Below are 12,856 nucleotides of genomic sequence, written 5' to 3'. Positions count from 1 at the left end.
GAATCTCTCTTCCCCCAAATATTACCAAAGATCGCCTAAAACTGCGTTTTTGCAACTATAATTTTGAAAAATTTTGGGAGAGAACCCCCGAAACCGCCTCCATACCATAATAGGTAATAATCAACAATTGCATTTTGAAAGCGATTTCAGAACTATAATGCGAAAAAAATTACGTTGGCGAGCTCTGAAACCGCCCTTAAAATTGCGATCTTTCAATTGCAGTTTCGAAAAATAAGCGAGAGAGCACCCTCAAACCTCTTCTACCTCTAATATTACCAAAGCTCATCAAAAATGCATTTTCAGGACTAAAAATCATTAAACTTTCTAGGGGTGAAGCCCTTGTATTCAAGGGAGCCCATATAGGAGTGAGGGGGGGGGGCAATTGATGGCTCAAGCCCCCCCCCCTTAGATTTTAGAACTTCCTTGCTTCTAGAATTTTTTCTTTGCAAAAATGTAAAAACATTTCTTCAAAAGCCATTAATGAATACGTTATTAAAAATGTCAAATTTTAATAGCTCTAAATTTGTACTGAAATCGGTTCCCATGGGGAAAATATCCTGCTAAACAATGGGCAAAAGATCTGAGCCCCCCCCCCCCCATAAAATTTTGCTTATGGGCGCCCATGCCTGTATTTAAGACTCATGTGATATAAAAATGTAGGCCTTCAATTTTATGCACCCCCATTCACTTTTTGACCTCGAAATGTCCCTAGAAGTTAGTTCATCCTGCAGCTGCAACTTCTGACTATGGGCAGCAAGTTTAAGTGTTGCGATAAAAACTCTTACCTATGATCCAAAGGAGGGTTTTAACCGCTTTGACAAGACTAAAGAAAGTCCAAACTTTCATTTTTAGAATCTTAATTTTGGAAAATGTTGGGGTCAGAGTTCCCTCTATCCCTGCGATCCTCCCTAATATCACAAAAGGTAACTTGATATTGCATTTTCGGAATTTTTGATTGCGAAAATTTACGGGAGGACACCCGCTGTCGTACCAAAAATAATCGAAAATCATGTTCCTTAGACTTCGTTTGCAAACAGTTTTCCTTGGGGAAATTCTTTGCATTGTCTAACATTGCCAAAGAGAACTTTAGAATGTGTTTTACGGAGGGAAAGTTCTTAAGTTTCAATCCCCTTCCCGTAAACCATCCAAAGAAAATTCGCAATGGCTTTTTTAAAGTCTTATTGTCAAAACTTTGAATCCTCTCTAGAACTTTCTCTTCTCCCCCAGAATCACCAAGCGTTGGCCTTATAACTTCAAAAAAGTTCCGAGTCAGATCAACCACCTATTCTCTTAATGTGTCAACATGTACCCCAAAAAATTGCGCTTTTAAAACTTCAATAACAAAATTTTCCGGGGGACAGTCCCAAATGCGTTTTTAACGTTTCAAAAATTTCCAGGAAAGCGTCCGGAAAACCGAATCCTTTCCCCAAGTGTTACTGCCAAATATAGCCTGAAATTGCGTTAAAAAAAATTCTTTTGAAATTGCGTCTGAAATGAGATACCGAACCCAGTGTCATTTCGGCATGCATTTCAAAATATTAAAAATGCTCCTACGTCTGCTCCTCCCTAACAAACAATCATTTGGCTCTCTCCTGACCCTCAGAGTTCATAAAAAGTGATTGAGGGCCAATTAAAGGTTCTTACATCACGGGTATTTTCCGCAATTGCGACATTTAAGACACCACATATCTTTCTTTGTGCCAACCAAACTTGTACATTATTGAATTTTGATTAAATGATATTATAATAATTAATTTAAATTTTCTGAGAAAACAGTTGATCACATTTTGATATCTTGATAAAGTAACTTTAACTCCTGGTAATTCAGTACAATTACTGTTCAAAAGAAAAAATTAAAACAACAAGTAGCACCACAAACCCCCAACCCCGGCTTCTTCCTAAATGTTTTCCATTTTTCTTCCCGCCCTCCCCCCCCCCCCATTGACATATGTCTTCCGATGCGCAATATGCTTCAAAAATCACAACAGGCAACAAGCGACTTTTTCGTCTTCTTGTCAAAAATTTGTGAGACCCCCTTCGAAGCGAAATCCTGGCTACGGCCTTGCTGACTTCATGTCTCATCCATTTGTGTACTAATGAGTACTTTTTAAGTTTCCAAGTAAATACTTTCCAACATTTGTTGGTCTACACAATATATATTAGTCTACAGGTTTTTGTAGTTTTTAGGGTTTTCACATTGAAACGTAAAATTTAGTAATACACCCAGATCCCGAAATTCTTATATTAAACAGTGAAAAACTACAAGTTTTCTGTTACATAATTGCTGCCTGCCAAAAAAGTGCAGATTGAATGCAGTCCCTGATCAGTGATGCATGGGCTAGCTGGATCCAGGCCCAGGCCCATAAGGTTTAATGCTCCCGCTTCTTTTCAAAGTTGTATTATATGTTTAGTATTATATGCAGTTTTAGTTAAGTTGTATTATATGTATTAGCATTTATTAGGCTTTAAGTATAAAATTACTAAAACCAAAATTATATGTTAAAATATTTTTGTTTCTTTTTCTTTAAATGGTTAAAATGATGCATTCCCGTCAGTATTAATGCATAATAAAATTTCTTAAAATATTTCATCAAATTTTTAATGCAGTTTGTAGAAACATAGAGTCAGGGGTGGTCTGGGTCCCGCAAGAGCGCGTGGGCAAAAAAGGGGGGAGGGGCAAAAAAAGTGCAAAAAGACAAAAAAAAAAAAAAAAAAAAAAGCAATAAAAAGGGGAAAGGAAAAGAAAAAAAAACGATGGTACACAGGTTTGCGACCGAAAACAAAAGTGAAGGGAAGTCGTAGTTTTGTGAGGGGGAGGGGGAGGAAATTGACCCCCTCCAAAAAAAAAACAATAAATAAATTTAAAAAACCTTTTTTTGAATAAAAAAAGGTGCTCAGGCTTGAGGGCACAAAGACGCATAGCGGGAGGGCGCATCGGTCCGCGGACAGATGGGTTGGTGGGCCAGTCCGTCCTTGCATCGAGTAAATATTGTATTTAAATTAGAAATATTTCTATCGGCGCACTTTTAGTTGCACTCATGCTACTAATATTTACAATTGTGAATGTTATCATTTGATGAGACTTCATTCACGCTGTCTCAGCTGTAATCAAAATGTCAAATGAGTCGGCTCCCCTAATAGAGTGACCTTACCTTAAGCCGTAGGAATCTTCATTGGCAATCGATGCAACAACAGCACTTACAAGACCAGCGAAGACACCGGGCATGCCATGAAGATTATTCACCCCACAAGTGTCATGAATGCGTAACTTTTTAGAGAGAAATGGCTAAAATGGAGGAAGAAAATCTTTGTTTAGGAAAAAATACAAGAGAGAAACATAAGAAATTTCGTGATTTGCAATAAATTAGTAACTAGAAAATCAAGTAACAAGGTATGACGGGTGAAAATTTGCTTCTACATTTGAACGCAGCAATTGCCTGTTTGATGATATTTTGATAGTTGAAATTTTCAGTAGATAGCGTTCATTGTTGACCATTTTTACGTTTCTTCATTGTCCCAAAATGAATCTTACCAGTAAAACAGTTAAGTTACCGGCTTCAGTTCAGCCCTGTCAAAATAAAACATTTCCCTGCATGTCAAATATTACCAAAACATTTATCAAATTATCATGCCGGGGAGAGAGTTTCCTCGTTGATGACGTCAGCGTTACTCGATCATTCGCTTGTGAGGATGACACGCATTTGATGTAAAGTGGCACAAAAGCGTGTCATTGATTTATGACTTTAAAATAAACAATGAATTTAAGGCCCAAACTTGCGAATGAATAGTACACAAATATTTTCAACTGGTTTTTATGACACAAGTTTCATACAATGTGTTTGTTTATTCGTCCTCAGAACAAAAGGGATAATAAAATGAAATTTGAAGCCAGAAAATGTATAAATTGTGGGGATATCTGTTATTGGGCTAGGTTTTTCGCTTTTTTAAAAACTTTATATGTAATTGGACCCTGTGGCGTCGCTACGGGCGACAAGGGGGGTAGTCCACCCCAGGTGTCGGGGGGGGGGGGGGGGTTGACACCCAAAGTAGAATTGAAAGTTCTTGAAAATAAGACTACAAATTTGAAGATTTACCGAGGCAGGGGAGCCCCCGAACCCACCACATCAATATATGAATATTTTACTCATGATTAGGGTAATATTGTCAGAACTTAGACATAGTAATGATTTCCTCTAATACCAAAAAACTGAAACCCATTAATTTTCCTTTTCATTGAGATACTTTTGAAATAATTAAGAGGCCATCAATTTCATACACTTCCTTACTTTTTAGATTTCGCAACTGCTCTGCATATATGCGTCAGAGGCAAGTTATATAAAAAGGGTTCATAGTTTTTATTTGTCTTTTGTTCATTGACCCACTTAAAATTTCGTAATAACACAAAAGTAGCTTTTTCTGAAAAGTGTATAAATTTCATGTTTTTAAAGAACATTAAAACCTTTTTTTGCGTTGGAGGGGGGGGGGGGGTGACTCTACAAATTACCATTCCGGTGTCACCCATGCTAGATATGCCACCGATTGAACCCCCTCCAAAATGAAATCCTGGCTAAGCTACTGGTCCACAGAAATCCGAAAGCTGGCAAGTGAACAAACAGACATTGACTTTGTCCTGCTTGAAATACTGTAATGAAAATACTATAACTATTGATTGCAATACGGGTATACCGGAATACCGAATACCGGTATTTGGAGCTATTTTGCAATTTCGTAATACCGGTATTTGCTGGGTAGAATATCGGTATTTTCGGTGTTAGCTAAAAATAATAAATAGTTTCTAATTAAAGAGTTTTCACCTTTTTCGGTGGATATCTACCGTTATTTTACTTATAAATTTCTTTTCCGATGAGGCATAGTACCAAAATCAATCTATTGAAGTAAAAATTTGGCTTCATAAGCACGAATTTACAGAACATCAGTGAATAAGTAGCAGAAAGATTGCATAATGATATTTTCATCACTAGATGGTGTGATGAATCGTACTTACGTGAGTTGAGGTAAACCACGATTTTTAAATCTCTGGTTTTTACACTTGTCCTCTTGTAAAAATTAATTTTAAATGTATAAAAGTATTGGAATTTAAGTGTTGCGCTATGAGAAGTTTATTCCAACAACCAAGTGCAACTATTCTTTATGATATTTTTTAAAAATATATTTGTCTTGACTACTGAATTTAGAGAAAATCTTTTTCTCGTCAGTATAACAAGCAGTAATTTGTTGTCATCGGTATTAGCGGGCTGTTCTGTTTCGTCATTCAGTTTTACACTAAGCGGGATAATATTTATAATGCCTCAAACAATTGCAAAGAAAAAAGGCATAATCAGTTGGAACATATTTTCAGATGTTTGCTTAATTGTAAAGAATTTCGAAAAGAAAACGAAAAAAAAAAAAAAAGAAAAGGAATTAATAAGATCAAATTCATTGTAAATTTCAAACCAAAAAGTTAGTAAAAAGCGAAAACAAACTTATTCTGACCAAGAGGAAATCGCCGAAAATGTCAATACTGGGAAAAAAAAAAAAAAAAAAAAAAAAAAAAAAAAAAAAAAACCGCTCGATAAACAGCTACAATTAGCTATAAATAATAACGATAAAAAAAAAAGCTACCCACAATACAAAAGAAACACCTACATTCACAAAAGTGATTTTTTTTTTCAAAACCAGTAAGTTAAAGACCGAATTATTTGAAGATGGACTTTCAAGCAACTACAGAAGGTGTGACGCGTCTTTTTAAGAGTACCACCGGCCTGCGTAAATTCAGAAAGAATAAATATATTCAACTGCAGGAAGTTTGTTTATTACAATAAGTTCCAGGCTTAGTGAAAATTAGCATGGAGTTTTTTTTTTTTTTTTTTTAATTGTTGATTTTTTGTTACGATATTTGTTCCTTTATTTTATATTTGTTCACAATAAGTAAATAATGCACTTTTAAAGCAAAACAATGAAATATGGCAACGAAACATTATGTTTGGAATGTTTCTTGGGAAATTTCGAATATCGGTATTAATACCGGTATCACGTTTTAAAAAATACCGAATACCGGTATTGCACTTTTGGTCCGGTATTGAAATCCCTAACTATAACGTATAGTTGCGATAGACGCAACGAACATTTTATATAGGTGATTGTTATTCGCTATACTGATAACGAAATAAACGTCTTTCTGAATAGAATAGAGCCATTTATAGAATATCAATAGAAAATTCATAAAAAGATTTGATATACAATTCAGTTACAATTATTAAAAGTTTACAGATCCTTGTTTTTTTTTTCCCTTGAAGAAAAAAATATTGATTACCAAAAGTCTTGAAAACAACAATTTACTTCATAATTCACGTAAATTGATCGAAAATTGATTTTGTAAAATAAGATAAAAAAGGACTTGACGATTTAATTAAGCAATTATTTCTTGCCCGAAACTTTAATTCTGCATAATTTTCCCCAGTAATTTTTTTCGTTGAGAGAACAACCGTTTTTCTTTCTGGATTTATTTACCAAGCGTTGTTAAAACAGTGAAATTGAATAACGCGTAGAAAAGGTATCCTTAATTCATGCTGGAATTTAACCTCAAAAATAACCAAATTATCATTTTGAGATGATTTTAGGAACATTATTATAGTTAGTTACATTATTATGTTTCTTGGGGGGGGGGGGGAGCGGACCCAGAAATTCTTCAAGGAAGGGGCAATTGTTTTTTTACCTGACTTCTTACTACGTATCTGATTTACACCTGCTGGGAAGGGGGGTGCCACATCATTTTCAATTGAAACAACTAAAAAAAAAAAAAAAATTTGGCGCAGGAGGTCGAATCAATTTCTTTAATTTCCTATTGATAGGGAAATTTTAAAATTGTGTTTTTTAGAAACTCAATTTCGTAACAGTTTCCGGCGAAATGTTTCGAAACCCACTTCCCCTAACATCATCGAAAGTCATCTAAATTATGTTTTTTGGAACTTCAGTATCCATCCAATAGGTTTCCGAGAGGGAGATTCGAACCAGATTCATTTCTTTAACAGCATATCAAAGATGGCTTACACTTTCGTAAGGAACTCAAATCGAAATGAATATCTGTCGCGAGGTCCCTCAAGGCAGGGGCGATTGCCCCCCCCCCCCCGCCAGCCCCTCCCTTGTATCCGTCCTTGAGGGGGGGGGAGAAAAGAAAAACTGGTACAGTTGATAGGTAGTGAAAAAAATCTTTAACAGATTTTAACTATTTATGAATAATTTTAATTAAAAAAATCTAAATGTACAGTACGTGTCCAGAAAAATTCCTCTGTTTTTTAAAATAAAGTAATAGCAAAACAGAACAAAGATTGTTTATTACTGATTCGTTTTTTGTCTTTTTTAGTTCCTTTTACAAAAAAGGAAATACTGTATTCGCGAAAAAATGTTCACTCAAAAATCGACCTTTATTTCCATTTTACTCACCCCCGAATGAATGTTGAGTTTTTTTTCGACCCGACCACACGTGCACCTAAGAACGTATAGACGCCCGAAACATCCATTTTGACGTTTCCCGAGTTAATTACAACGAGTTTTTCTCGTGACGTCTGTATGTACGTATATATGTATCTCGCATAACTCAAAAACGGTATGTCTGAAAGTTGAAATTTGGTACGTAGACTCCTAGTGGGATCTAGTTGTGCACCTTTCCTTTTGGTTGCATTCGGATGTTCCTAAGGGGTTCTTTTACACCTTTTTTTTGGGGGGGGGGAATCATTGTTAATTTCAATGCTAACTCAAGTGGTGTTATAATTTGGCAAACACTTGGCAATATATCACCTAGTTTTGTCACCAATTTGGCGATTTTTTTTTTTTAATTTTTAAATCTGGTTTTAATTTGACCAATGTTGGTGATATTTAAAGAGTTAACCACTGAATCACATTAAAAGTGTTAAAAATGGGGAAATAAGTCTGCGTAAAACGTTTTTTTGCTTCGGTTCGCAAGATACTAGAGGTGAAAATATTTAGTGTTTCCTTGCGCACTCCAAGGCGCTATTATCATTAAATTGGCGTAAAAGGAAGTCATGTAATGCACACATCAGCTCGTTTTTTTTTTTTTTTTTTTTTTTTTAAGTACAGAAAACCCTCATTAATCTGGATCCTATCAAACCGGACTTTGCTTAATCCAGACACTCATTTAGATGTTCTGTATAAACGAAAAGCAAGTTAGTGCAGTAATGTATTTTTGTAGGCCGTATTTTTACTTTCTTCTATTATCTAATATATAGAAGAAAGTATTGGATTCGTGCAAATTTTCGAATTTCGAATTTTGACGGATTCGAACGTTTTGAGGTGTGCTGAGTCCATTTCGATCATTTTTGGAAAATGTCTGTCTGTCTGTATGTGTGTGTGTATGTGTGTGTGTATGTGTGTCACGTCTGTGTGTGACCAGTTTTTTGTGGCCGCTCTACAGCAAAAACTACCGCATGAAATCGAACGAAATTTGGTACACATATGTGCCCCTATGTGAACGTGTGCCCATTAGTTTTTGGCGCGAATTCCTCCAAGGGGGGTGGAGCAATGGGACGTTTTTCGAGTTACGCGTGCTTGCTATTCCTCAGGAAGTAACTGGCGGAATCAAACAAAATTTGATCCATATGTTGGTATTAACAGGAACAGGTGCTGATTCAATTTTGGTGTCAATAACTCAAACGGGGGTTGAGCTATAGAACGTTTTTTGTCGTCAATTGTGACTGCTGTATCTCAAGAAATAATGAACGGAATGAAAGAAAAATTTATCGGCAAGTAGCTCTTAGTGGGTATAAGAACTGATTTTATTTTTGTGTCAACAGCTAAAAAGGGGGTAGCGCAATCACCCGTTCTTTTTTTCCATTTTGAGTGCCCTATCTCAAGAAGTAATGCTACGTTCTGGTTGAAATTTGGAATATATGTGAATCCATATGTAAACAGGCTTTGGTTCTATTTTGACGCCGATCGCTCCAAGAGGTGTTGATTTTTTTTTTTTTCGAATAAAAATATTTTTATTAATGCAACAATAAGAAAGATAAATCGTAATAGATTGTCGTCTGCGTATTTCTCGTGATTTTAATTGTATGGAAATGATAGGAAATATTATCGCAATGATTTAAAATTTTTAACTGTTGCCATCTTATGTTTGTTAACAAATAAAATATTTGTAATTCATTCAAGCAAGGCTTTTAAAATAACTTTCAATTTTCGCTCTTTGCTTTGCTTTCGCAATAATTCAGACATTGGGATAGTCGTCAAGTTTTTGCATGTGTCATTTTGTTTTTGTTGGGAATATTGCTTCCTCGTCAAGCATGGGGAGGGATCAGAAAAAGGAAAAATATAGAAGAAAGTTTCGTGATGGCCACAACATACTAGTTTATTCTTGAAATGTGATTTCGTAATTTTCTCTTAAGTAGTTTTATATTACACTAGTCGACCCGTGCGGAACTCCGCACTGTGCTTCGAATCGCTTTATTAGGCATGTCTTTCTTTAAAAATTTCAAAGGAAGAACATTATGAAGAAGAACCGAAAAAAAGTAAGCGCAGAAGATAAGGCATGTAATTTAAAGACATCAGTAACAAAACCTCATTAAATACAACGTTGTGATAATTTGATCATCGCTCACCTTTTGGTCGTACATATTTTCAGTGCAAACATAAATATCATTAAAAGTGGGTGAGTAGTGACTCGTGAAAAAGCAATATTTGTGCATGTGAAAAAACAGGTTGCGGCAAATACAGTCCTGCCCAAGTGAGCATCTGACAGGAAAAAAAAGAAACATTAAAGATATATTTATTGTCACGGATTCGAATTGGCGCCATTCTGATTAACAGCCTGAGACCTCAACAAACCTAGCAATTGCGCCTTCCTTTTCGAAAGCTATTCATTGAAGGAATGCGTAGTAAAAAACAGCAAAAAAGCTTTTTGCCAAAAAAAAAATAATAATAATAATAATAAGATCATGCTTCTATGTTTTATTATTAACCAGCATGATACGATTTAAAATTTTTCGTTAAGCATGGAATTTGATTAAAAAATGACGAAAATCTCACGTAGCGATTGAAACAAACATTCTAGAGAAGTAATAAATTAGATTGAAAATAAGTGTTTTTATCTTTGAATATTGAACTATTTCACACGGAAGGTTGCTTTAACCGTTACGGCTTAAATGCCCGCACATGTTTCTTTTTAAATCGAACACTTAAAATTCAAAACCAAAACCATTTGAACTGAGTCCGTTTTTTAAATGTAATTTTTCGAACGTAGACAAAATGTATTTTCTTTTCAGCAGAAAGCAGAGGAGTAGAAAATGATTTCTTGCTAATGAAGTTGATAATAATTTTAATGCTTTATATCGTATTTGCGCGAATAAAAAATTAAAGGTTTACTGGGTGAAACTCGTAGCTTTAATTTGGCGTAGTATTTTTTCATTTGTACAAAAGGTTGAACACTGCTATTAGAAACATCTACATTTCACCATACAATGAAAATGTTTTTCTGTCCAAAAAGACTTCCTTTAGGTAAATCTAATACTTTTTTATGCTTATATTATGCTGAGTGATCTGAATGTAGTCAGAGCTTTAAAAAAAGGAAGAACACCCTTCGATTAACAGTCAACTTATCTTAATGATAACTGTAGCTTGCATAAAGGAGTCGAAACACCAAGTAGCATTCCCACTTCATTTATTTTTTACGTGTGTATGTTATGAGTACATGTAATGCGTAATACTAATATAAATTTGATATTATGTCGAAGAGCCCAAGCTTGCCCGAAGTTCATATAGTTTATAGCCGAACGCTCTACTGAAAAAAACTTATCAATTTAACCAAACAACTAATTCCAGTGCTTTTAAGCTTTATTAAAATATGAACACACACACACACACAGGTTTTTTTTTTTTTTTTTGCCGAAAGCGACGTAAAAAATTGGAAAACTGCATTAGAACTTTGCAAAAAAAAAAAAAGGAGTAAGAACTACAGGCTGCATCAAGGTTTTCAAACAGCAAGGGGATTTTCGAAAACTTGATTTTTCGACCATAAGTCTATTTTTCATCATTAGCCAGCCTGATAAGTTTTAAAATGAGAAGGGAACAATATATAATAAGATATTGAAGAGAAATGTTTTTATTTTTTTGAAAATTTTTACAATTCGTTACCGCAGGCTGCTTGAACCGTTATGACTTAGATGGCAGCACATGTTCATCATTTAACAGCACGGTTAAAATACAAAATAAATTGAACTATGCTCTATTTTAAGCGTAGCTTTTCGAATGTAGTAAGAATGTGATAAGCTATTTTTTTTTGCAAAAAGTAGAAAAAATATACATTTTACCCTTTAAATTGAGGTAGTATTTTTTTTATTTGTACAAAGAGTCAAAAACTCATTAGAAGAATATATATTTCAATATACGATTTATTTTTTTTTCTGAACAAAAAACAATTCTATTATAGTCTGAAATCTTAAACCTGTTACTTATATTTTCACTTACATTATGCTTTAATTTTCTTACCAGAGCCAAAGCTTTAAAAAAAAAAAAAACGTACAACTCAAAAGCAATTTAGCACAGAGTCACATCAAGTTTTCATAACAGTAAGGAGCGTTTCCTTCTCATTTATTCTATTCCCTCATATTTGTTATTCACTTCATTAAGTGTTCATGCAATGCGCGACATTTCTCTAACTTTTTGATGCAAAGTGTCCGGACGTGGGCCCGAACGCTCATTCTCCTGGTTACGAGGAGAACGCTCTGCCAATCAAGCTATTCAGCTCTGGCGGTCATAGTGCAAGTTAAAGCTATAAGTTTAACCGAAAACCTCATTCTGGTTCTTTAAAACAGGTATTTCGGCTGAAAAAAAACAATTTTTAGACCGTGGGTCTATTTTTCGTCAGTAGCCAGCACCATAAGCTCTAAAATAAAGTGTAAATCAAAGAAATCGATCAAGAATTGAGGAAAATCTGGTGTAGAAACCAAAAACAGGCTACAGAAATAATATATAAGGATTCTCTCGAATACATCTTTTACTGTGTACAGTAACATTATGCACCTTCGCTCAATTTATAGGTTATTTTGTTTAATCCGTACTTTTATTAATTTGGACGACCTGGATCCCGTATTAGTCTAAATTAAATTTTTGATGTAAATGCAAAATACTAATTCTCACCGTAAGAGCTCGATAGCCAGCTGTTGATATTGTTCCAGCTAATGCTCCAACAATCATAGAACCAAAGGGGTGCAGTATCATATTTGAAGTACAGCCAATTGCTACACCTCCAGCTAACGTTGCATTTTGAATGTGAACCTGGTACAGAAGGAGAGCAAGATATTTTAAACTTCAACCTCGACATTTCATTCTGTGCAAGAAATTTTACACAAGTAATATAAACTTTTACACTGATTGAACTGCATTCCAATTAATGACGGGTTAAACGAAGTTGCTAAAATATGGCTGAAGAAATCCGGTTTGCTTCGTCGGCAGCCTATTGCGTGGCCGAAAGCTAAACTAAGAACTCCTACTTTTTTCTCCAAGAAGATTTGAGCTCTCTCAAAGTCTAGTATTTTGTTAACCGAACCTTATTATTGTTTGGCGCTGGAAATTGCTCATCTCAGTGTGTGATCCCCGTGAGGAATATAGTCAATCACAAGCGATAGGCACAGATTTCGAAAGCGAACAGTGGTATAGGCAGGGGCGTGGACTGGGGGTAGGGGGCGGGGTGCGAAAGGATATCTGTTGATCCGGGCTCGAGTTTGAAGGGGGCCCCAAATTTCAAAAACAATTGAACACACAAAAGTTTTCTTTAAATATAATGCAAAAAATTACTTTTATGAAAAAGATAGCGAAATGTACGTTGTTAAGATGAAGTATTCGT

The 12,856-nt window shown here is 35.0% G+C and overlaps 1 protein-coding gene across 1 annotated transcript in view; it reads right to left on the bottom strand.

The window, feature by feature from the left end:
- LOC129227666 (ammonium transporter Rh type A-like) overlaps nucleotides 1-12,856 on the bottom strand; it is a 112,566-nt gene that overhangs the window by 72,690 nt on the left and 27,020 nt on the right. Inside the window, exons 7-8 of the mRNA XM_054862258.1 lie at nucleotides 12,151-12,288; nucleotides 3,153-3,286 (exon numbers count right to left, since the gene is read on the bottom strand). Of these exons, the coding sequence (XP_054718233.1) occupies nucleotides 3,153-3,286; nucleotides 12,151-12,288 (272 nt within the window). The remainder of the gene's footprint in view (nucleotides 1-3,152; nucleotides 3,287-12,150; nucleotides 12,289-12,856) is intronic.

The sequence above is a fragment of the Uloborus diversus genome, chromosome 8 (genome assembly GCF_026930045.1).
Source record: "Uloborus diversus isolate 005 chromosome 8, Udiv.v.3.1, whole genome shotgun sequence".
Lineage (NCBI taxonomy): Eukaryota > Metazoa > Arthropoda > Arachnida > Araneae > Uloboridae > Uloborus > Uloborus diversus.
The sequence above is the reverse complement of the archived record's forward strand: the minus strand, read 5'-3'. Positions and strand labels throughout refer to the sequence as shown.